This window comes from Anomaloglossus baeobatrachus, chromosome 5 (genome assembly GCF_048569485.1).
Source record: "Anomaloglossus baeobatrachus isolate aAnoBae1 chromosome 5, aAnoBae1.hap1, whole genome shotgun sequence".
NCBI classification, from domain to species: Eukaryota; Metazoa; Chordata; class Amphibia; order Anura; family Aromobatidae; genus Anomaloglossus; species Anomaloglossus baeobatrachus.
Window position 1 is genome coordinate 187,038,385 of NC_134357.1, and position 26,608 is coordinate 187,064,992.

General features: G+C 42.8%; 1 protein-coding gene across 2 annotated transcripts in view; it reads right to left on the reverse strand.

Annotated features, from left to right (window-relative positions):
• Positions 1 to 919: 919 nt before the first annotated feature.
• Positions 920 to 26,608, reverse strand: part of CSGALNACT2 (chondroitin sulfate N-acetylgalactosaminyltransferase 2) — a 135,125-nt gene continuing 109,436 nt past the window's right edge. For both annotated transcript variants that reach the window (XM_075347312.1, XM_075347313.1), the window contains exons 4-8: positions 16,140 to 16,241; positions 11,587 to 11,765; positions 5,227 to 5,321; positions 3,644 to 3,725; positions 920 to 2,185 (exon numbers count right to left, since the gene is read on the reverse strand). In XM_075347312.1, coding sequence (XP_075203427.1) covers positions 1,893 to 2,185; positions 3,644 to 3,725; positions 5,227 to 5,321; positions 11,587 to 11,765; positions 16,140 to 16,241 — 751 coding nt within the window. In that variant the 3' untranslated portion in view covers positions 920 to 1,892. The remainder of the gene's footprint in view (positions 2,186 to 3,643; positions 3,726 to 5,226; positions 5,322 to 11,586; positions 11,766 to 16,139; positions 16,242 to 26,608) is intronic.

A 26,608-nucleotide genomic window follows, 5' to 3' on the forward strand; every position in this document is an offset into this window, starting at 1 on the left:
AAAATTACATTAAGTAGTCTAGTAAGTGATACATCGCTAGAATCAGGCTTTGTGGCACTATATTGTGATGCTCTCAGATTATACAGTGTGTCCACCATATCCTGTCCATCGCCATTAACTTGAGAATGGCGTCAGCTATAGGCATCGAAGTGGTGTCTAGGTATAGTGAAGTAGCCATGCACTATGCAATGAAACCACCTATAGCGCCACCTGGTGGAAAACAACGGAGTCAGCATTTTTATCTCGAAAACGGAACGAGATAGAGAAAAAAAGTGAATTACAAAGTTGTAGGGCATCATCAATTCAATACGAATCGACACCTTGCATACAGAAATGCTATGATTAGAACGTGTAAAACTCACAAGGCTGCAGACGTGAAGCGATACCTCGTGGAGACCTTCCTACAAGTCATTGGGTATGGTGGCTGTGTGGAGTGGCCTCCACACTCACCTGACCTGACCCCATTGGACTTTTCTGTGAGGTCACATCAAACAGCAGGTGTATGCGACCCCTCCACCAACATTGCAGGACCTACGACGACGTATCACAGATGCTTGTGCAAACGTGTCACCTACCATATTGCACAATGTGCAGCAAGATACAGTATGCTGTCCAGAGTCCACATGTGCATTGCAGCTGACGGTGGCCACTTTGAGCATCAAAGTTAAATGAGCGCCATATGTGTGACCAGCATTCAATGTTTTGGGAGGGTCATGAGTCTCATATCATAGCATTTCTGTATGCAAGGTGTCGATTCGTATCGAATTGATGATGCCCTACAATTTTTTTAATACGCTTTTTTCTCTATCTCGTTCCGTTTTCAAGATAAAAATGCTAACTCCGTTGTTTTCCACCAGGTGGCGCTATAGGTGGTTTCATTGCGTAGCGCATGGCTACTTTACTATACCTAGACACCACTTCTATGCCTATAGCTGCTGCCGTTCTCAAGTTAATGGCAGTGGACAGGATATGGGTGGACACACTGTATAGCAAAAAGCAGCTGATAAATTCACTTTAACAACTTTATAAATGCTTTACAGTTTTTTGCTCCCATTTTGATCAATGAGAATCTTGGGAGGTTCATACTTGAGAACTTTCTAAATCAATATAGAAAAGTATTTGCTAACCTATGGAACAATTTGTGTGTCGTTTTAATTTTGAAATGCTGTAAAGTAGCACAAGCTAATAATCTGCGCTTGCACTTTTATTCTCAAGCTTGCACTGAAAAAAAAAAGGAAAAATTGAGTCTGCACCAGTTTCTGGCAAACTCCTTTACTTGTTTGCATAACCATTATTGTATTTGAAGGATAAGTAATACGCAGTGTAGTGGCATCTAGAGTGGTGGGTTGATTTTGGTACCAAAATGTATATATAAAAAATGGTGCAGGTGTGATATGATGTGTGCAATATATATATATATTATATATTCATACATATACACACACCTACATACATACATATACAGTACTTGCTAACTTTTCATTGTACTACATGGAGTACAAACATTTTTTGAGCTCTCAAGTATTAAGGCTTCGTGCCAGCAGGCCTCAAAGTACCATTTAGTTCCCTTTTTTGCACTGATTTACGGCATACTTAATGAGCATTGGCAATAAGGAAAGATGATATGTCTTTAACATTAGTTCAACATTGTTAAATATTAACCAGATTAGTGCTGGATGGGCAAAAAAAGACCTGGTGTGCAGGTTTGTTGTGCTCTAAGATCCCTGCTATGAAATTCTGCCAGTACCGCCTAATCATACAGTATCAGACTCGGAGGGTATTGCCATCCTTTGGCCCTGCACAGGTCCCATAATCATAAACAAATTGTCTACGCTTTATTAGCAGCCTACAATCAAGGATCAATGTTCATCTTCCATGTAAAATGTATTTGCTCATGGCTCGGACTCATTATTTGTCTTGAAGGCTTGTTTGCGCAAATGGGCCTCGATTTCCTCCCGGAAAACCAGCATTCCGAGATGTGGATGGGATGCCTCATTCATAGCCTTGGACTGAATGCACATCCGATATTGCTCCGGGGTCAGTTCATCCACACAATGTTTCTCATGCCACAAATGGAACAGGCTAGGCACTGGAGTACGGACGACAATCAGTTCCCCATGGAGATATTTTCTGTAAAGGTGAACATCCTCTCCTCCCCACCCTCGGACCTCCAAATCGAATCCACCTGCAAAAATACCAACAATAATAACTGATCAGCAGAGGATGTAACAAGAAGTGTGAAATAATACGTGTCCTTCACCAGCTCTAGATGGAGGCAAGCCAATTGTTTATACAGGAATAACAGAATATTACTTTTAGAATTCACCAGTTCTTTGGACAATGGCAGACAAGAATCACATAAGGAATTATTGAACATCCTTAAGGCTGCTTTACACGCAGCGACATCGTTAGCGAGATTGCACCCGCCCCCCGTCGTTCATGCATCACGGGCAAATCGCTGCCCGTGACGGACAATATCGGTAATGCGTGTCACACGCACATACCTTACTAAGGACGTCGCTGTGGCCGACGAACAACCACTTTTCTAAGGGGGAGGTTCGTGCGGCATCACGGCGACGTCACACAGCAGCCCACCAATAGAAGCGGTGGGGCGGAGAGCAGCTGCATTATCGACACTCCCACCTCGTTGCCGGATGATGCAGGAACGCTGTTGTTCATCATTCCCGGGGTGTCACACGTAGCATTGTGTCCTGCCTCAGGAACAACGAACAACCTGCGTCCCAGAAGTTCGACATTTGGAAAATGAACGACGTGTCAACGATATTTGAGGTAAGTAGGATCGTTAGCGGTCGCTTGTACGTGTCACACGCAACGACGTCACTAACGAGGCCGGATGTGAATCATGAATTCCGTGACCCCAGCGATATCTCGTTAGCGATGTCGTTGCGTGTAAAGCGACCTTTAGTGGATGACAGTGTCTGGCACTTACTGATGTAACAGATATTAAACAATTATATTTATTGTGCATTTACAATCTGGGTTTAAAATTGCTCATATTTTAATTGAGTTTGCTATATTTTTTTTTTTTTTTTGCTTTAGGTGTATTTTTAAATCTTTTTTTCCTCAAACGTCAGATTTTTTTTAATCGACTTATCCATCATCAATTTACTGCATTAAATAATACCCAAGAGTGCATTTTCAATAAGAAAATAACATATAGGGAACATGGATACATAGATCTTTTATATTCCCCCACTGGTGACATACATTTCTAGTAGAAGACTCCCCAAGGTATGCTAGAATACATTGCATTAACAGACGTTTTGCCTCCAAATACATTTATCCCACATTTACCAGACAACCCCTAAATATTGCATTGAGGGTCAGACACACAAAAGTTTAATGATATACTATTGGCATGAATGTTTTTGTTGTCACAAAAGCAGATCGGTCACTGTCAGTGGCTGCCAGCTGGGTGAATGGGCATTACCCAAAGTGACCAGTCATGTGCAAGCTGAAAGTGAAAATGGAAAAAATGGATCTTATGACTTTTTTTTTATAACATCACTATCCTCCAATTTAGAATGTAAAGTAGGCAGTTAAAGTAGAAGAAATGTAAACTGAAGAAAAGAAACTATGCAATGTACAGAATAAATGACTGGCTTTTCCTTCTACTACTCACCAATGGTCTGGAAATCTGATTTGTACTGACAAGTCATCCCAAACCCAAAATCTCTCCAGAATCCAGAGTCTTTCTTGTGAACCTTAGAAATGAAAATATATGAAAAGAAGTTTAGGAAATCTTCAATTATTCTAACAAAAATAGGAATATATTAGAAAAGTACTCAACTTGAAGTTCAACTGTAAAACATTTCAGTTTAAAAAGGTCCATTTCTCAGATGACCACTTCTCAAACAAACACAATATATGTAGAATATGTAGAATAAAAAAAGCCTTATTCTCAACTCAAAAATGTTAATCTAAATCCCTAAATATTTAGTGCTGTAATCTAAAATTATTTCTAATACACTTACATTAAAATATCCCTACTGTTCCCCAACTACACTGTAACTGTTATTGTACTTTTCCCATTTCCTGTGTGATGACACTTTGTTTGAGAATTTCAGTGCATCCTAAGATACTCAAACAAAGCATCATCAGGGGACAGTGACTGTGGTCACTGCCACAGCCTCTAACACCTCCCAGAAACAAAGCATCATAAGGGACTCATTTCCAGGGCTGCGCTAGACCCTACGTGCTGTCATTGTGCTATATGCACAATTACAGCGCGTTCTGTGTTGCTGCCTCAGCGCAGTAGTAAACAGATAGCAATAGTGCAAAGCGCACTGTTAGTGCATAGTGTTGTCTGGATGCCAGTCACTTATGGGGGCAGCACTGGTGTCTACAATAAATCTTCTCTGTCGTAGGAGCTCAGCCATCCAACCATTTCCCTCTTGTTCACAATCTAATGTCTGGCTGTAAAACAACTAACTGCAGCACAAGTCTCCTCCTTTGCTGTGTCTGCAGTAGGACACAAACTTTGTTACACCACACCCATTAAGTCTATCCTTACTTTTTACTGGCTGAAATTTAAGGACATTAGCAGGGCTAATTATCTCTGCTGAATTTCAACAAACCTATTTCTTTAGGACACGTACACACATTGAGTATTTGGTGAATTTTTCACCTCACTATTTGTAAGCCAAAACCAGGAGTGGATAAAACATGCAGGCGTGGTGCCCGTTTCTTTTATACTTTTCATCTGGCTATTAAACTGCTGGTTTTGGCTACAAATACTAAGGTTAAAAACGCACCAAAAACTCGTGTGCACGTGGCACGTGCAGTAAATCCTGATAATCTGAATTAGTTTTTTCTCCTGTTTACTTTTATAACTACTTTCCAGTATAGCTTTTCTTTAGTTACTATATTATTTGGTTACTATATTACTATATAACCTACTGTATTCTAAAAGGGCACCAGTGTATATGTTCTCTATACACATGTAACACTTTACCACCGCCAGGCTATAGGTGGGGTTACTTGCTGTCCCCTTTGGCCAATTAAGGAGGACGTAAGAGAACCTAAATAATACCATACTGAAAAAAGGGTAATCTGTCAAACTTGAGTATTTGGCGGAACAAAAACTGCTGTAATATATTGTTATGGGACACAACATGCTACTTCCAATGCAAATTTAAGAAATGGTTTCTAAAGGAGTTGGTCCCCAATATTTATCATGTCTCCACATGACGCACAAGTACTTACCAACTGTTGCTCCACAGGAGGTGGCACCTCTAGATTGGCATACACAATAGCAGGATTGTAAAGGCTAAACACAACAGGGTAGAACACTTTCTTACCTACAATAAGAGAGATATAATGACATATCAGAAGTTAAAAAATTGGGGCCTTCCTGCCACCATTATAAATGCAAATTAGTAGGGAACAGCACCACAATAATGTAAGAATACTTCAATGAGAACTTGCTCCTAAAATCTGCTACAAAGTACAGTACAGTATATACTGTAGGATCAAAATGGGTTTTAGAAAACTTTATTCACATGCAGAGAAAAAAAAATCAATTCAATTGAGAATATCAGTTGTGTGTTGACATGGCCTAAAATTGATATTAATACCCTTCCATTTAGGAAAGAAAAAGGGTCAAAGGTCTTGTGGAGGTCAAAGATAGTGAAAGGATTAATGCCATTATCTCTAGTGGTTCCAAGATCCCAATCTCACAGGAGCAGTGATAATCCCGAATAAAACAGACAAGTTGCATTCTCTCCCAGGGGTTCCTAGTCCTCTAATCTGCCCTGTATGGAAAGTAAGGGTACCGTCACACTAAACGATGTACCAGCGATTCCAACCACGATACGACCTGGTCAGGATCGCTGGTACGTCGCTACAGGGTCGCTAGTGAGCTGTCAAACAGTCAGATCTTCCCAACGACGCAGCAACGATACGGCGGTCGTCGGGACCCTGTCACATAGCACGATTCAAATCTTGATTTGAACATAGGCATGCACCTACATTGCCTTTTCCGCGCCTCCTCTGCTCCAATTGGTGGTCGTAACTGCGTTGTGACTGGGTGGCCTTGCCTTTACAGAAGGCAACATAATAGCACTTCCATACTTCTCCATCCTTGTCCATCCTACAGTCCCGATGCAGAATGGACTGTATTACGTTCTGCTGCTACACGCGGTCCGGGACAAGTGAATTCAGCCCTCTGAAATGCACTGCGATCTACAAGCCAAAACAGAGGATGGAAGCGGCCAATCTGAACGCAGTAGCGTTCACCAATCAGAACAGAGAGGGCGCGCAAAACAACGAAGATGCACGCCTACGTGAGTCGCGAATGAGGTTGTTGGGTAAGGTGTCAAACACACCGATGCGTGCTGCCCTGCGGGAGCCCAACGACCAAAGAATGAACCAGAACAGTGTGTAACGATCAGCTATTTCACAGCAGGGGGCCAGGTCGCTGCTTAGTGTCACACACAACGAGATCACTGATGAAGTCACTGGTACGTCACAAAACCTGTGACTCAGCAGCAATCTCGCTAGCTATCTCGCTATGTGAGAAGTACCCCTTACAGTTTTAGGTTCAGAGATATTTGGACAGCGACACAAGTTTGAGCAATTTAGCTATTTAACAAAACATATTCAACATACTATGAATATGAGCTCAAAGTGCAGACACTCCACTTTAATTTGAGGGTATTCACATCCTAAATTGAGTAAGGGTTTAGGAATTACAGTTCTTTAATATGTAGCTGCCTCTATTTCAAGGGACCAAAAGTAAAGGACAGTTATCTCAAAAGCTCTTTAACCCCTTCAGCCCCCAGGCGGTTTCCGTTTTTCTGGGGGGTTTTTTGTTCCCCTTCTTCCGAGAGCTTGTTTTTTTGCGGGATGAGTTATACTTTTAAATGAAACCATAAGTTTTACCATATAGTGTACTGGAAAACAGCAAAAAAATTCCAAGTGTGGAAAAATTGCAAAAAAAGTGTGATCGCACAACAGTTTTTGGGATATTTTATTAACCATGTTCACTATATGATAAAACTGATGTATGGGTGTGATGCCTGAGGTCGGTGTGAGTTTGTAGACCCCAAACAAACCCCTTTAATTTTCAATGGGGCGAAAGGGGGGGGTGATTTGAACTTTTAGGTTTTTTGGGTTTTTTTTTTTTTTTATTTTTTTTTCTTACTTCACTAGTCTCCTTAGGGGGCTATATGAATCAACAATCCGATCGCTCTGCTATATCTGTAGATCTCAGCTACAGAGCCGAGAACTGCAGATATGCTGCTTACTCTCAGTGCTGGCACTATGCCGCCATTGAGAGAAAGTGACTCATGTTAGCTACAGGCGTCATCACATGACCCTGTGCTACCATGGCAACCACCGGAAGTCACGTGATCACGCACAAGACTTCCAGTGGGGGCAGTGGTAAGTAAAAGTAATGGCCGCGCGCATATACATCTCGCTCCCAGATTCTGGCAGCGAGATGTAAGGGGTTAAAAGTTGCGGGTGGAATGCGATTCCACTCATAACATGCAGGCACACGTCAGCTGTTATCACACGGTTATCGCGATGATAGTGACACGATCCATGACGTACCCAGTACGTCGTGAGTCGTTAATGGGTTAGGGCCCTGTGCGCACACTGCCGTTTTTATTGCAGTTTTGCTGCAGAAAATGTTCCTAACCTTGCTGCAGTCCTTCCTCAGCAACACCGATGGTAAAAAAAAAAAAAAAAAAAAAAAAATGCTGTGCGCACACTGCGTTTCTTTTACCAACAGGTTTTGCTGCGGAATTTCCGCTGTGGAATCAATGTGTATGTCACTTCTTTTGCCCAGGTACCTGCGGTATTTTACTCCATTGACTAATGTAATCATGAAATACCGCAGGGAATATTGCAGATAGCAAATTATGTGCGTTTCATTGCGTTATACGCACGGTATTTCGCGTTTTTCGGAACCTAGTGATCATCACTACCCTGAGTTTTGCAAGGAAGTGATGTCATTAGGAGAGGAAGAGAAAATTGAGCAGAGTAATCACACACATATCACGCACACACACACAGACGCATACATATGTAATGCACTGACACATAGAAATCAGAAACGTACATATTAAAATTAAAAAACGAAAAACAAAAACGTGGGCTCCGCCATATTTTTATCGTCCAGCCAAGTTAAGCAAACAGCGGAGGCCTGCTATTCTCAGGCTGGGGAAGGCAAGGGCCATGGTTAATGCCCCCCCCTCCCGCAGCCAAGAATATCAGCCCACAACTGCCCAGAGAATGTCGCATCCAGTATGCGACAGTCCCAGCGTGTTACCGGCTCTTCCCGATTGCCGTGATGCAGTGGCAATTGGGGTAATAAGGAGCTAATGACAGCCCATAGCTGGGTTCACAAAGCCAATAATCTTGGAATACTCAAAGCCAATTAACAACAGTACATAACATATCCATATAAAACATTTCTTTATTAGTGGAATTAAAATTGCCCGGGGAAACAGATAAATACCAAAAAATAAGGAGGACACAATGTGATGTGAGGTAGCCGAAACCTTCTGAGGCTGGGGCAGTAGGGTAAGTGCCAATTAATATTGGACTATCATTTCTCTATTGCTTCCCTGTTATAGCCCCTGCCTACCAACGAAGGGTATGACACTCTAACTTATCTGAGTGCCCCCGTTCCACGTCGGCTCACCCTCACTCACCCCTGGATCACCCTACCAACATAGAAAAAAAACACCAACCACATACAATAGTGACAGATATTAATTATTCTGGAGTGGGGTAATTGTGTCTCTTATACAGAGACTACTTGCTAATGTTCATGCATAACAGTAAAAAGCTGTCACCTTGAAAGATATAGCTTAGGTCCCAGTCCTCTATTAACGTGACCAAATAATAATGCCTTTTCACAGCCCTTAATTGTTGTATACTTTACACAGGGACAAAATACCAAAGGTAAACAAATGTATACAATGTCCTGGCAATAAAGTGAATGGCTCCACTGATAGTTAGGCTATGTGTGCACTGCACCGCACCTAAAAGGTGCGCTTCAGAGCGCAGCTGAAAAGCTCTGTTCTGAAGCGCATGGTGCCGGCAGATTCGTGCGCTCTGCATGCTGCCTCTCCCTATAGACAGCATGCAAACCGCACGGAAGAAGTGACACGTCACTTCTTAGAACGCAGCGTTTCGGGCAGCAGCCGAATTGCTGTGTTCTAATATGCCACGTGCGCACGGCTCCTGCACAATCTCCATAGACTGTGCAGGGGACGCAGGATGCATGCAGTTACGCTGCGCTGCAGATCGCAGCGTAACTGCATGTAATACGCACACGTGCGCACATAGCCTAACAGATAGCACATCAGCTCAAAATACCCCCCCTTAACTCCAGAAAACTGTAATATACACCATATTGCCAGATAAGCATATTAGTCATAATAGACCATAAAGAAGAATCACTTCCCTTGAGATGAGTGCTATAAGCACGGCCCATAGCTGCCACTAAGTCCAAGATTAGTAATGGCAGCGTCTATTGCATTGAAGGCATAAAAAAAACCAGGTACCAACCAGCAGAAAAACCGCGGCAATACCGCATGCGGTTTTTGGGTGCGGTTTGCTGCAGTTTTTTGCCACAGGTGCGGTAATCTTTCAGAGGGTGCTGAATTTTCTTAAGAAAATTCCATTTTCTAGTGTGTACAGGGCCTAATAGGCTGCATGGGCTATTTCCTTATTAATCCATCATCAATTAAGCAGATAAAATGTCTGGAGTGGAATCCAGGGGTGGTATTTGCATTTCGAAGCTACCATTGTGAACCGAAAACATGTGCAAAGGAGCTCTCAATGGAAGAAAACAGACCATTATTGGCCTGAAAAATTAAAAAAGAAGAAAACCATCAGAGAGATAACACAAATGTTAGGAGTGGCCAAAACAATAGTTTGGTACAATACGGAGAAAAAAAAAATAGCGCAATGGTGAGCTTGGGGGTCCAAAAATGCCTTTATGTCCATGGATGACAACGGGTGCATGATCACAGAATACTTTCCATGGTGAAGAAAAACCCCTTCGCACCATCCACCCAAGTGAAGAACATTCTCCAGGAAATAGGCATTTTAGTGCCTATGTCTGCCATAAAGAAAAGGCTTCATAAGAGCAAATACAGTGGGTTCACCACAAGGTGCAAACATTAATTAATCAGCCTTTAAAATAGAAGAGCCAAAAAAAATCTAATAAAGAAGCCAGCACAGTTCTGGAAGAGCATTCTTTGGACAGAAGAAACGAATATCAACCTGCACCAGAGTGATGGGAAGAAGAAAGTATGAAGAAGGCTTGGGACGGCTAATGATCGGCACACTGCATCCACTGGCTTCCAATGGCACTGGGTCACTAGTGTTTATTGATGATGTGACTGAAGACAGAAGCAGATGGGTGAATGCTGAAGTGTATAGGGCTGTACTTTCTGCTCAGATTCAATGAAATGCAGCAAGGTTGATTGTCTATCTGTACTGTGAAGTGCCATCCAATGACTCAAAGCATACTGTGAATGCAATCCAGGAGATTATTAAAGGCAAAGAAGTGGAATATTCTGCAATGTCCTAGTCAATCACCAGACCTGAACCCTATTGAGCATACATTTCACATGGTTAAGACAAAACTTAAGGTAGAAAGCCCCACAAACCAGCAACTACAGTAAAGGCCTGGCAAAGAATCACAAAGGAGTATACCCAGGGTTTAGAGATGTCCATGGCTTCAAGACTTCAGGCAGTTATTGCCTGCAAAGGATTCTCTACAAAGTATTAAAAATGAACATTTTATTTATGATAAAGGTGATTTGTCCAATTACTTTTGAGCCCCTGAAATGAGGAGGCTTTGTAGAAACATAGTCGCAATTCCTTAACATTTCATAGCATATTTGTTCAACTGCTTTAATTAAACCTGGAGTCTCCACTTCAATCACATCTCCCTGATTTCATTTGAAAATTAAAAAAAAAAAATAAAGAAAAATTGTGGCATGGTGAGGCCAAATCACAAAGATTGAGTCACTGTCCAAATATTTCTGGACCTAACGGTATGAAAAGCTTGCTGTGGTCACTGAACATCTTACATTTTTCTTTTCACCTGTGCACTATGTAGTTTTATGGACGTTTCTCATGATTTAGAAGATAGTCTTTAATTTCAGCTTCCATGGTTCTCACATATAAAAAAAAAACAAAACAGCTTGTTCACCTCCTCAGATGGCAGTACTGTCCCTTGTTTCCGTTACGTGGTACTAGGATGGTATAAGTGATGACTACAATTAGTGCAGAGCAAGGAGAATACTACAACAGATTCCCCAACAACCCCCCTAGGCGGTCAAGGAATTAGGACTATGGTGGGTGGTGGATATAGTTACGATACATTTACAAATTCCTTAGAAGGAAAATAAAACTACTAATAATCCACCTATTTCTTACTGCTCAAACCCCACAATAAGTATTGGGGTGGATTAGGAAGGGTGCAAGCAAAGCCTGGTGGGAGTAGTGGAGTGCAAGAGACTAACGGATACTTGTGATCCTTGTATTCCTTTATTTTGGAAAGTCCTTTCTAATTTTTAGACAAATTTGTATACTCACCAGCTTCTGCATTGAGTCGACATGTGTCCAGAAACCCCGGTGTGAAATAGATATCAACGTCACAGAAGAAAAGCAGAACATCACCCTTATCCCAGGCTCGAGCTCCTACTTCTAATCCACGTCCCCGGCTGAACTCTTCCTTCAGTGGGATTAAGGTGTAATTATGGAAGTTTGTTTCACTGTTGGGGCAGAAGACAACCTGGCATTATTACCCATATATCAGATTATAACATTACGTAATGAAACGCAAAGTTTGTATAGCATCTCAACTGGTGTTCCTTCTATCAACATATATCATGGGATAGGGTGTCCTCACCATGGCACATTGATCACCAGAACACAAGCACAACAAATGAAAACTTCAAATCAATTATGTTTTACTGCCACTATGTTCAAACAGGGGCTGAAACAGCGCCCCCATTGTTCACAGGCCATGTCTAATATTGGAGGTCATCTTCAATCATAAGAAAAGGTCAAAGTTGGGATACCAGATAAAGTCCAAGAAAAGGGCTAGTGCAGAACATGAAAAAACGCAAACATGGTTTGTTTGTTTTATAAATTCTGTATAATTTCTTTAAAGGGAACCTGTCACGTGGAGACACGATAATAACTTGCAGATATGGAATTAATCTGCAGGTTAATAGCATTTGGAACCTACCCAGCATCTGCACATTAAACCCCCCCTGCTTTGAAAAAAATTCCGGTTTCAGTCATGGTGTCAGTGCTGAAGAAGGTCACTGTTCTGTGTATGGAGAGCAATGTCTGTAACCACACCCCTTGCTGCGTTAAGAGGGAGTTGTCAGTGTGGGGGGTATGGTTACAGCCGCTGCTCTCCATACACAGAGCGGTGACTGAACAAGAGCCAGCACCACCCCCTTAACGGAAACCGGCAGCGGGGTATAATGTTCATTTCCTCCCGGCAGCGGGGTATAATGTTTATTTCCTTCCGGCAGCGGGGTATAATGTTCATTTCCTCCCGGCAGTGGGGTATAATGTTCATTTCCTCCAGGCAGCAGGGTATAATGTTCATTTCCTCCAGGCAGCGGGGTAGAATGTTCATTTCCTCCCGGCAGTGGGGTATAATGTTAATTACCTCCAGGCAGCGGGGTAAATTGTTCATTTCCTCCCGGCAGCGGGGTATAATGTTCATTTCTTCCCGGCAGCGGGGTATAATGTTAATTTCCTCCAGGCAGCGGGGTATAATGTTCATTTCCTCCCGGCAGTGGGGTATAATGTTAATTACCTCCAGGCAGCGGGGTAAATTGTTCATTTCCTCCCGGCAGCGGGGTATAATGTTCATTTCCTCCCGGCAGCAGGGTATAATGTTCATTTCCTCCCGGCAGTGGGGTATAATGTTCATTTCCTCCAGGCAGTGAGGTATAATGTTCATTTCCTCCAGGCAGCGGGGTATAATGTTCATTTCCTCCCGGCAGTGGGGTATAATGTTCATTTCCTCCCGGCAGTGGGGTATAATGTTAATTACCTCCAGGCAGCGGGGTAAATTGTTCATTTCCTCCCGGCAGCGGGGTATAATGTTCATTTCTTCCCGGCAGCAGGGTATAATGTTCATTTCCTCCCGGCAGTGGGGTATAATGTTCATTTCCTCCAGGCAGTGGGGTATAATGTTCATTTCCTCCAGGCAGCGGGGTATAATGTTCATTTCCTCCCGGCAGTGGGGTATAATGTTCATTTCCTCCAGGCAGTGGGGTATAATGTTCATTTCCTCCAGGCAGCGGGGTATAATGTTTATTTCCTCCCGGCAGTGGGGTATAATGTTCGTTGCCTCCCAGTCCCAGCAGCGGGGTATAATGTTCATTTCCTCCCGGCAGCGGGGTATAATGTTCATTTCTTCCCGGCAGCAGGGTATAATGTGCATGCACTTATCAGGTTTCGAACACTATTAACATGCAGATTAACCCCATATCTGCAGGTTAATAGCGTTTTTTTCCAAGTGACAGGTTCCCTTTAAAGAATAACTATCATTCTAATTTATTTCATAAATCTATAGTACACACTAAAATAAGAAACTTTGTAATATATCTTTATCAGAAAAATCTGCTCCTTTCTCCTCCTGGATTGATCTGTGACTCTCAATTCATGAGTAAAATCTGTTCTAAATGAAAACTGATATTCACATTACGGAGATAGGAGATGACAGTTGGTACTTTTAAAATTTCATGGAGATGGTGAGCTAGAGGCAGACACGGACCTTGTACTGCAAGTTCTCCTGAAATTACAGTTATTCCATAGAACCTTAATAGCACATACTGGCATCTCCTTTCTCAGTAATGGGAAAGTCTGTATTTACTGGACAATTTACTGAGAATTTTGAAAATAAAAGACCAATTCAGGAGGAGAAAAAAGCAGATTTCTCTATTAAAATCTATTACAAAATTTCTAATTTTTGTGATCTACCTTTTCTTCACCACTCAATAGTATATAATTGTGTGACACACCTGTGGTGTCAATATGATCACTGTACCCCGATTGTAGTTTGTAAAATGGGGTCACTTTTTTGGGGGGGGGGGTGTCTGCTTTTTTAGCACCTCAGGGGCTCTGTCAATGTGACATGGCGCCCCAAAACCATTCCAGCAAAATCTGCACTATAATATGGCGCTCCTTCCCTTCAGAGCTTTGTACTGTGCCTCAAAAGTAGTTTTCAACCACATATGGGGTATCGTTATACGCACTAGAAATTTCACAACAAATTGTGTGGTGTATTTTCTCCTGTTACCCTTGTGAAAGTGAAATATTTGACTTTGGGCAAAAGCAACAAGTTTCTGAGAAAAATGTCTTTTTTCATTTTCACAGCGTAGTGTTATAAAATTCTGTGAAGCATCTCGGGTTCAAGGTGCTCAGCACACCCCGAAATAGAGTCCTCCAGGGGTGTGGTTTCCAAAATGGGGTCACTTTGTGCGGGTTTACACTGTTTTGGAACGTCAGGGGCTCTCTAAATTAGACATGGAGTCTGCCGATTCCAGCCACTTTTGGGCTTCAAAAATAGAATGGTGCCCCTTCCCTTCTAATGCCTGCCGTGCACCCAAAATGTAGTTTTCCACTACATATGGGGTACTCAGGAGAAATTGAAGAGCGAATTTTATGGTTCATTGAACCCTGTTACCCTTGTGAAAATGCAACATTGGGGCTAAAGCAATACTTTTGTGGAAAAAGTTATTTATTTTTTCTTCCACATTGCTATCGTTCCTGTAAAGAACCTAATGGGTGAACAATATTCTTGGATGTGGTGGTTATGAGCCCTTTAAGGAGTGCAGTTTCTAAAATGGTGTCTCTTCTGGGTCGCCTAGCCCCTCAAAGTCACTTCAATTGTGATGTGGTCCCTACAAAATCAATTTCTGTAATTCTTGTTGGAAAAATGAGGAGTTGTTGATAAACTTTAAAACCTCCTAACTTCCTACCAAAAATAGGTTTTTCGCCGCATCCGTTGCATAGGTTTTAGAGCCGGACTGGCCGGCTCTGCACCTACCGGATGTGTGAAAGCAGCCTTAGTAATCTGATCTAGATCATGTCAGAGCTGCTACCATTGTGATGGTCACTGCTTCAATAACTACAGGCTACTGTATTTATGGCTGTCAGTCAGCATCTGTGCAAGCGTAGGCAATGGAGATTTGCCTTAGATCTTAGTTTGCCAGAATAAAGTTTGAGAATCTAATGTTAAAGGGGTTGTCCAGGTGTGCATGAAAGTCTGCAGTGACTGTGACTACAGATGTGTGAATCTTTCCTGGTAAACCTGGACAACACCTTTAAGGCTATTTACACACATTGCAGAAATTTCTAAACCAAATCTGCATCTCCTAGCAAAAAAAACAAAAAACAAACAAACCCCACATGTTTTTTGCAGTGTGTTTTTGCTGCGTTTTTCATGCATTTTGTCTGGAAAAATGCTGACAAAAATACTGAAAGAATTGACATGCTGCACTTTATTTTCTGCACCAGATCTGCAAGGGAAAAATAAGCAACACGTGCACAGGACTTCAGGATTCTCATTGACTTTGCTGGCATAAGGATAGGTATGCAGATTTGTGACAAAATGACAAAATTCTGCACCTAAAAACACATCAATAATGCAGTGTGCACATGGCCTAATAATGCTAATAAGGCTATGTGCACACTAGGCATTTTTTTCGTGGCGTTTTTGCGCATTTTTCGGGTGCATTTTTGTTCGTTTTTGGCCTCAAAACTGCATGACTTTGCTTCCCCAGCAAAGTCTGACTTTTCATTTTTGCTGTCAGCATAAAAAATTTTTTAGCTGCGTTTTTGAGCAAAAAAAAATAAAAAATAAAAAATGGACGTCAAGTTTTTCCTGCATTTTACTGCGTTTTTCACCCATGCAATGCATTGGAAAAACGCAGCAAAAGGCAGTGATAAAAAAAGCAGCAAAACGCAGCCAAAAACACACCAAAATGCAGTAAAAACGCGTGCGTTTTTTCTGGTGTTTATTTTTCCAGCCAAAAACGCAGCGTCAAAAAAACGCTGGGTGCGTACATAGCCTAAAGCATACAACTTTCAACCTGGGTTTAGTAGGCCGGACTTACATTTCTAGGTTCTTAAGGATATCTTCCACCTCTGAAAATCCTTTATCACCGAAGTAGACAACAGTCAGGTAAGTCCTTTTATCTTGTTGAATACATATATCTCTAAAACAGAATATGTAGGAGATGATTAGATATGCATCAAAACATACTGCAGTGACAATATAACAATATATGGATCTCCTTCTAGTTCATAGGTTACACACAATGACAGATTGCAATACTGTGCAATAATGAAGAAAAAACAAAACAAAACAAAACAAAACTGCAAATGTAAATCAGGGACTGCGAAAAAATTCATCATGGAGCACGTGGTTGATCAATTTGGTGCAAAGTCAACATTTTTTTGCGTTTTCCACTATAGCTTATTTTTGAGATTCCCTCAGCAATAAGTCTCACCTTTTTTCAAAATGGTGCAAGAGACTTGTTGAAAAAAGTGCAGGACATCACTCCAGGGGGAGTGGAGTGGAGTTGTGGTAAAATTTGTGAATTTTTACAGAGCTGGAATGATGTGTCAGACAAAAACCATCTGAAATCGCTAAAAACTCCTCCCAAGAAGTGGAAAAAATAAAAACACAGGTGAGCACATATGAAACAAACTTAAAGACGCAAATAGAAAAATGAATTGGGTACAAGCAAAAAATAAACACAAAGCACAGAAAATGATAGAAGAAAAGCAGGCAATGGCGAATCAGCTTTGGGCCTATATGCCTAAAACCAGGCCCAAGATCACAGACTCAACATAGCGCTGTGATATGAATACTTGTGAACTATCCCTCTGCATGACTTCCATTTCCAATAAGCTCTGGAGGTAAATTCTCAGGGAGATCTGTGTCCGGCCCTGATCTTGGTGTCGCTGTAAGTATTGCCCGTGTGTGCTCCCATGCTGACTCTGTACGCTCCCGATTTGACATCCTGCTCCAGCTGCTCGCCGATCTGCCCCACCCGCTCACCGATTTGCCCCACCCACTCACCGATCTGCTCTAGACACCTGCCGATCTGCCTTTCTGCGTTCTCTTCTCCTGCGGTCGGTGCGATCCCTCACCACGGCTTCTGCTGTCCACCTCAGACGTCCTCTGCCTGCTGCCACTGGGTCGTCCGTGGTCTTCTGCGTGTGACGTCCGATCCCATCTGCCTCCATTGCTGGGTCTTCCCTTGGTCCTCGCAGGGCTGTCTTCTTACTGCCTGCTCCTGTAATAAGCCGTCCATCTTTCCGCCTGCTATAACTCCTGCAGTTCCTCTGTTCAGTGATCCTCCTGCTAATTCTCTGGCCATGTGAGTATAATTTTATTTTTTGCATCTGTATCCCCCGTCACTTTGCACACCTCATCCATCTGTGCGTCCTGCAGTATCCGAGCGCTAATCGGGATGCACATTATGGATTGGCATCCCTGCTCAATTTTGGGTAGGGCTTTTTTTTTTTTTTTTTTGCGTTCGCATTGCTTTTGCACCTCATCCGTCCGTGCGTCCTGCAGCCACTAATCAGTAATGAACATCACTGCTCGGCATCTGTGCATTTTGAAAAGTCAAATGGCGCTCCTCTTTCGAGCCCTGTTGTGCGCCCAAACAATTGATTTCCACCACATATGAGGTGTCAGCGTACTCAGGAGAAATTGCACAATAAATTCTTTAGTGCATTTTTTCCTGATACCCTTTTGAAAAAAAAGCTACCTGGTTGAAGTAAGAATTTTGTGGTAAAATTTGTGACTTTTTACAAAGCTGAAATGATGCATCAGACAAAAAACATCTGTAATCGCTAAAGACTCCACCCAAAGAGTGGAGTAAAAACACAGGTGATCACATATGAAACGGAATAAAAAAAATGCAAATAGAAAAATGAATTGGGTGCAAGCGAAAAATGGGCACAAAGCACAGAAAATTAGAGAAGAAAAGCAGGCAATGGCGAATCGGCCTTGGGCCTATATGCCTGAAACCAGGCCCAAGATCACAGACTCAACATAGCACTGTGATATGAATACTTGTGAACTATCCCTCTGCATGACTTTCATTTACAAAAAGCTTTGGAGGCAGATTCTCAGGGAGATCTGTGTCCGGCCCAGAGATCTTAACAGCAAATTTTCATATAAGATAAGTGCAGTTGATTTCTCTGGAACAAGATCGCAGATATGAAGGTGTCATTTTATTTAGCTGCCTATAACCTAAATGCCCATATAGACAGCTTAGGCTAGTTTCACACATCTAGTTTTTCGGCGGATTGCCGGATTCGGCGCACTCCAGTACAATGTGATACAGTAAAATGGCATTGCGACAACTTCCGGGTCACATGCTCCGGTCACATGACAGCATGTGACCGGGGCGTCTCGCGCTGCCATTATACTGTATACACTGTACGGGACTGCGCCGAATCTGACAATCCGGCAAAAAGCCGGGTGTGTGAAACTAGCCTTAAGAGGCTGATCAAACTGACTGATTCCCTTTAAGTCTATATTTATTACACCGTTCTGGGATATGAAGCAATGTGTTCTGTCTTTGACTTGATCTGTGATGGTGCAGTAGCTGGATAGCATGTGGGCAACCTAGGTGCATTTGCATTGCAGCCAAAGACCCGCTGGCCATATAAATAAAAAGGATAGCAGATAATTTTGTGCGCAGTCCTGTTTAGAATAGGACACATGCAGGTCACTTGCTCGGGGTTGGATGGTTGACCACCTTCAATAGAACATTGAGGGAGACCCTGACATGTAATGTTTGCTACTTATATCTCCCAGAAAGTTAAAACCCCTGTAATGTTCTAAACTAATTTGAAAACCACATTTATTTATCTGTTTAAGGGCAACTCTGCGTGTCTGATCATGGACACGTAAGCCACTTTACTCATCCTTCTCCGGTTAATCCCCGAATCTCCACCGCTGCTCCCGATGGCGGCTATAGTCTGCAATGCAGACATTGGCGGCACGAGTAAAGGGCCCATTACACGCTACGATATATCAAACGATATGCCGTCGGGCTCACGTCGTTAGTGCCGCACATCCGGCATCGTTTCACATATTGTAGCGTGTGACAGCTACGAGCGACTGTGAACGAGCAAAAATACTCACCTTATCGTTGCTCATTGACACGTCGCTCATTTTCAAAAAAAAAAAAAACAAACGATCGCCCTTCTGCGCGCCGTTTGTTCATTGTTCCAGAGGCAGCACACAATCGCTCAATGTGACACCCTCGGGAACGATGAACTGCAGCTTACCTGCAGCCGCCAGCAATACGGAAGGAAGGAGGTTGGCGGGATGTTACGTCCCGCTCATCTCCGCCCCTCCGCTTCTATTGGGCGGCCGCTGTGTGACGTCACTGAGACGTCGAACGTCCCTCCCCCTTCAGGAAGAGTATGTTCGCTGCCCACATCGAGGTCGTTCGGGAGGTAAGTACGTGTGACGGGGGTGACCGACTTTGTGCGCCACGGACAACAAATTGCCCGTAACGCACAAACGATGGGGGCGGGTGCGATCGCACATGCGAACGCACGATAAATTGCCGCATGTAAAGTGGCCTTAAGAGCCACTGATTGTTTGCTGCACTGCTGATGTGAAAGCAGCATTGTAGACAATAAGTCACAAGGAGCAGCAGCAGAAGCTCAGCGCTGAACCTGAAAAGTGGGAGTAAAGAACAGATTTTTTTTGTTTAAGTTTTTTATTTGTTAAAATAAACTACTGTGGAAATGGCTTTTTTTACAAAAGCAGAAAACCACTTCAATGTAACCTCTGATGAGGTCGTCTAACCACAACAGACATGGGTGACGCAAAGTGGCGGCCAAGCAACAGTGAAGCTATTATGAGGCTTGTATAGCTGTAAAGGGGTTGCACAGTCTAGAGTGAAAAATGTTCAGTCACTCAAGTATGCTCCTGGCCAGAACCCGATCAGTGAGGGCTGCCTCCCTCAATACAAATGTACTGATTCAGGCCGCCCCACTGGTCAGATTCTGGCCAGGAGTCTGCATATCGCATACTTCACCACTACTCCGGGCACAGACAAATCGTCGCAACGCACAGTGCTTGTAGGAGGTAGTTGTTGATTCGCTCCCACTCCTACTAAGCAGTGTTTCCCCTATTGTACACTGTTGTGATATAAATGTACTTAATGTTGAATGTATATTAGTGCGGCTGCTGGCAATGTAGCAGAGCCAGAGCAGTGCAGCAGTCAACGCCTTCTAGCGGCCGATAGTTTTTTTTTTTTTATTGCATATCGAGTTTATTGCTATTGTGCATTTTAGAGAATGTGTAATGTATGAGATGGGCCAGTACATATTATTCAGGCTAACGAGCTGTGTCAGGCGGGAGTCACAGTTTAGAGAGTCATGTAAAGTATATATAGGAGTAACAAGTATTAATAAGAATGTTTTAGGTTACAATTTAGTGTAACATAGGGACCAAGAGTGCAGGAGGGGGTGTAAGTGGTAGATAGTTGTTAGTACAGCAGTAGACAGGAGCTGGTAGGCCTAGAGTTTGATACAGTTGGTAACCTATTAGACTTAAGAGACAGAGGGAGGGGCAAAGGATTGGTTAGGCAGACAAGCCAGAAAGGGAGTGGAGTTCTGCAGAGTGTTTCCAGGAGTACGGACGGGGCCTTGTAGCTTTTGCCTGTCAAAGAAACGGGAGGAAACCTCCCTTGTGTCAAGAGCCTAAGGCTCACCTCAAGGATCTGGCTGAAGAGCGTTGCAGGATCAGTACGATGTCGAGGTAGAGCGCCATCGGCGGATCCTTGTACCGGTCAGGAACTAGAGAGTTGTCCGGGGTTGTGTTTGGGACACAATTGCCGCAAAGACAAGGAACGGGGAAGAATTACAGAGTTGTCTCGACTGCTGGAGGGCTAATTCCCAGAGTGAGGGCTAGAAGCAAGAGTACCCCCGGAAACAGCGGCAGCAGAATGGTAAAGGCCATGTCTGTCCTGATGAAAGGGAACCAATCCCCAGGATTTTCGTCTATAACCTAAAGCCAGTGCTATACTGGCACTATTTGGGTGATTCTCTACATGCCTGTAATGGTCAGCTTGGATGTTTAGGTTTTGAAATCCAAGAAAGTAAAGTTTATAAAATCAGCAGCGTCTTGAGTGACAGCAGCTGAGGATCAGATAATATCTGGGTGGGTATTCAGATTTATCCCCTCCCCTTGTTAGAATTAGCATATGTATTATACAATCGATTTAATTTTGACTTGCAGGACCTATGTGAGATCATACCCATGTGACCAGAGGGGCGGGGCGCAGCCAACAGAAAAATGTTGCTTCCTGATATCAGCTTTGTTGGCTCAGGCCACTTCTGGTCACATGTGTATGACCTCACACAGGTCCTGCAAGTCAAAGTGAATCGATTGTACAATACTTATGCTAATTCTAACAGGGGAGGGGATAACTATGCATATCCCCAGATATTATCTGATCCTCAGCTGCGGTCACTCAAGACGCTGCTGATTTTATAAAAACTTTACGTTCTTGGATTTCAAGACCTAAACAAACATCGGAGCTGACCACTAGAGGTATGTAGAGAATCTGCCCGATATACTGGCACTAACACTGGCTTTAGGTTATATACGAAACTCTTGGTGTTGGTTCCCTTTAACTTGTACCAAGAATAAAAAAATTCCTGTTGATTCTTTGATGAGAAAAACTGTATGTCATGTGTGGCCCTGCTACGTCTCCGACGTGGACCGTCAGCAGGATGATGGGGGTGACTCTGAAGGCTGCTGTAAGTGCTACACACCCTGGCCGGGGCAGGCCACAGATACATAGCTTTATTGGAGCAGGTGTGCGGAGGATTCATGCGTGGGCTGGGAGGATTCACAAGTCTGCAGTCAAAACAAGTTATTGCAGTTATTTTCATTCTAGAGTGGACAACCCATTTAATATAGGCAAACAATATAGCAGCTATAATCTGCTCAATGTCACACCCCATCAATTGTGGTGGTGGACTGGGGGTGTCTTTATTAGGCATATGAGGGGTCTTTCGTTATTTTCTGTAATTTGCTTACCATGGTCTAATTTATGAATAAGTAAATTAATAAGTAGGAAATCCTCTTTGAAGTGGTTCTCCACCATAGGATACAGATTACCTATCCACTGGATAGATAATCTATATCCTATCGGTGGGGGTCCAACATACGGCATCCACAATGATCAGCTATTAGTTCCGGCAGCAGTCAGATGTTAACTGCTTTCAATATGTAAGAGCCGCTGCCTGCGCATCAGCTCCTATTCTTCAGCTGATCGGTGGGGTGCAGGGTTTTAATATCATAGGCCAAAGATCCACTTTAAATACAAAGCTCACACCATTTTGTAGATGTCCTATTAATTAACCTAATCTTCTACAATTACTATTCAAGATACATAATACCCAGTCTGCTGTGACTATCAATATGCTCACTAAATTCCCTTCACTGCCCCAGCAGTTTTTTGACGTTACAACACCATACTGCACACGTTGCTTGTGTTCCTGTGAGCAGTCTTTGTGGCCTAAACATGTTCCCATGGTCTGCAGAGTCTCCAGACATGTCTACCATCTGGCACATCTGGGGACTGGGCAGCATTTACAAAGGGAGCTGCCAGCAGCAGATCTTGGGGATTTGGTGCAAAAGTGCATTCACACTGGCAGAATGGTCCTCAGTCAACCATTAATAACCTCACTGATAGCAGTGAACATTTAAGGCCCCGTCACACTAAGCAACATCGCTAGCAACATCGCTGCTAACGAACAACTTTTGTGACGCTGCTAGCGATGTTGCTGTGTGTGACATCCAGCAACAACCTGGCCCCTGCTGTGAGGTCGTTGGTTGTTGCTGAATGTCATGGGCCATTTTTTAGTTGTTGCTGTCCCGCTGTGAAGCACAGATCGCTGTGTGTGACAGCGAGACAGCAACAACTAAATGTGCAGGCAGCAGGAGCCGGCTTCTGCGGAGGCTGGTATCCACAGTAAACATCAGGTAACCAAGAAGCCCTGTCCTTGGTTACCCGATATTTACCTTCGATACCAGCCTCCGCCGCTCTCACTGTCAGTGCCGGCTCCTGCTCTGTGCACATGTAGCTAGCTGCAGGACACATCGGGTTAATTAACCCGATGTGTGCTGTAGCTAGGAGAGCAGGGAGCCAGCGCTAAGCATTGTGCACTGCTCCCTGCTCTGTGCACATTTAGCTGCAGTACACATAGGGTAATTAACCCGATGTGTGCTGTAACTAGGAGAGCAAGGAGCCAGCGCTAAGCGGTGTGCGCTGCTCCCTGCTCTGTGCACATTTAGCTGCAGCATACATCGGGTAATTAACCCGATGTGTGCTGTAGCTAGGAGAGCAAGGAGCCAGCGCTCAGTGTGCGCTGCTCCCTGCTCTCTGCACGTGTAGCTCCGTGCGGTGGTAACCAAGGTAAATATCGGGTTGGTTACCCGATATTTACCTTAGTTACCAAGCGCAGCATCTTCCACGCGGCGCTGGGGGCTTGTCACTGGTTGCTGGTGAGCTCACCAGCAACTCGTGTAGCCACGCTCCAGCGATCCCTGCCAGGTCAGGTTGCTGGTGGGATCGCTGGAGCGTCGCAGTGTGACATCTCACCAGCAACCTCCTAGCAACTTACCAGCGATCCCTATCGTTGTTGGGATCGCTGGTAAGTTGCTTAGTGTGACGGTACCTTTAGAAGTGAATGTACATTTGCACGCAGCGCTCATTACTCAGATCTGAAGAAACTGAGAGGTTTTTGAAATGTTGATTCCATTTTTCCACTATTTGCATTTCAGTAACTTGTCCACCTATCCTGCAACTTTCATTATGCTACAAATTTACTTTTTTGTTGTTTTATTTCTTTTGGTGTTTTATTTCTCTTATTGTATTCACTGTGCAGTGTATTTTATCTGTTCACTTATAGTTTAATATATTTGTGGGTTCCCCCCCCCCCCCCCATGGGAATTCTTTACATAGCTACTGGGTTTGTTTGTTTTTTTCTGTATTTCTTGTACAAAAAAAAAAAAAAAAAAAAAAAAAAAAGGGTGCCGTCCTCCTCTCTCTGAGCTAGTCATTTAATCTATATAGCATTCTATATAGCGTCCCATGAACAGGTGGCTGCAGTTGGGCCCTCTCCTTCTTGCCATTATTCACACTGATGTCATTGAAACAAAGAAAGGTGTTATAAGAATGACCGTCCCGACTGGGTACACCTTGATGGGGTGGGATGGCTTTTACGCTTTTTTTACCAAACAGCGTTAACCAAATACACCATGTTATTTACACTGATAAGCAAAAGGGTAACAGTGTTTTGAACTTTTGACTTTCAGGCTCTATATTTCACCATCCACTACAGCTTTAAGTGCAAGACTACCTTTATTTTATAGACAACCATTTTGGCTATCTCATACATAAATCTGACTTGCATATATTTGTCATATGGTTAGGTATGCAGATTCTTGTCATGTCACTGCATAATTATCGTTTTGCTCCTAAAAATCTAAATTTACATTTTTATTATTTTGTTAGTATGTGTAAATCCACCTTTGGTTTTTAACACTGCTTGAATCCTTCTGGGCAATCAGAATCACGTATGTCTAGACCAAAATCTGCTCTCACGTCTTTTCTACATGCTCCCAATGTTTGTGTATACTGGTCAACTCAGTTGGGTATGTATTCAGCTTTTTCTACAACTCTACTCACAGATGTCTGATTGGGTTGAGATTTCGGGATTGTGGGGGGCAATCCAGCATGTCTACTTCATTGTCAAGGAACCATTTCTTCACCAATCTCGACGTATGCTTCTGGTCATTGTACGGTAGGAATACTATATCGTCATTTTTCATACCCAGAGTACTCGAGTGTACAAAGTAACTCGTCTTTAGGATAAGGACATATAACTCAATATTGAGTCCACCATTGATCCTGGTGAAGCATCAAATGCCTTTGGCTATAAATAACCTCATATCATCAAATTTCCTGCACTGAACTTCACAGTTTCTTCAATTTCTTGAGCAGTTAGCCTCTTTTTACCTTGTTTCTTCCAGACCCATTTGCATCCATCAGAGCATAGTCTTTTGACTTTTGTCGAGGCTTCTTCCCCTTTTTTTTTGGGCCACCAGTTCAGATTTCTGTAACAAGGTTGTAAGGTGTTTGCATGGACGTCTGTGATCTATTATGAAGCATACGAGCCATCTCCTCTGCAGTGTTTGTTGCACCGCAACTGATAGACCTTGTGAGGACCCTGATATTTTGCTTGAACGTCCACCTCTTGGCTTTTAAAAATAGATTAATAGACTTCAATTCGTATTCTTTTAACTGTCATGGGGCTCACATGATGCAGTTTATCAATTAGCTTGTGCAAGACACCGCTATTGATGAGCTGGATGATGCTGTTCCTCTTTTCTTGGGAAATCTTCATGGTTGCTCCTCCATTCGAACCAGAGACCTTTCACTTAGGAATCAACCTAATAACACACTGAGCTATTAGGGAATGGGAGAACAGGTTGCAATTTGTAGTGTACATGAGGAAAAACAGTTTTCAAAACACCAGGAGCAAAACAGTAACAATGAAGTGGCATGACAAGAATCTGCATAACTAATCATATGCTAAATAGCTGCAAGTACAATTTATGTATGAGATAGCCAAGATGATTGTCTATAAAATAAAGGTAGTCTCATGCTCAAAGCTGTAGTGGATGGTGAGATATGGAGCCTGAAAGTCAAAAGTTCGAAACATTCTTATCATTTTGCTCATTGTACATTTACTACTACTATTTACCTACTACAGGGCATATGCTCATTTTGTGTTTTTTAAAATCTTTGTTTGTGACTGTTAAATGGCCACAGTGTGAAGGTGCCATTACTACTGCACATACACCAACTATGCTTTGGTAATTTTTTTTTTTTTTTTTAAAGCTACCTGCTACCATTTTTAGTGCGGCAAGGATTATACCATTTTGTGGTACGTACATCTCTTTGTTCCTTCATATTCCTCTATGCCCTTTTATTAACAAATAACCCTATAAGAAGATTCTATACTTGTGTTGTCAGGGTTTCAAAACCCTGTCAGGAAATTTGTACCATCTGTTTTCACAGATATTAACAGTGACAAAATAATAGAGGAAATTACACAGCACAATGGTTCAGCTTTCATAACTACCACGTTATCACACTATGTGCAGCCATTAAGGACTTATTAACCTCTTCATATTCTACTACCTAGTACCAATAACTGAATAGAGTGACACGTCAGTGCACCAGGCCAAGTATCACTAATGGTAAATTATAAAGAAGTGTAGCATGGTGTATAGACAGAGCAAAGAACAGAAAAATGGCTACCAAGGTTGGGTCGGTGAAAAGCCAATACAAGAGCGAGGAGGAAAAACCGACTCAATTGTCCAAATTAATTCATAAAATGGTTGATATTTTGAGACCAATGAAGGGTTAAAATTTTGTGTACTCACCGTAAAATGTCTTTCTTGGAGCCTTTCATTGGGGGACACAGACAGTGGGGTTATATGTTGTCTCCAGGGGAGGCT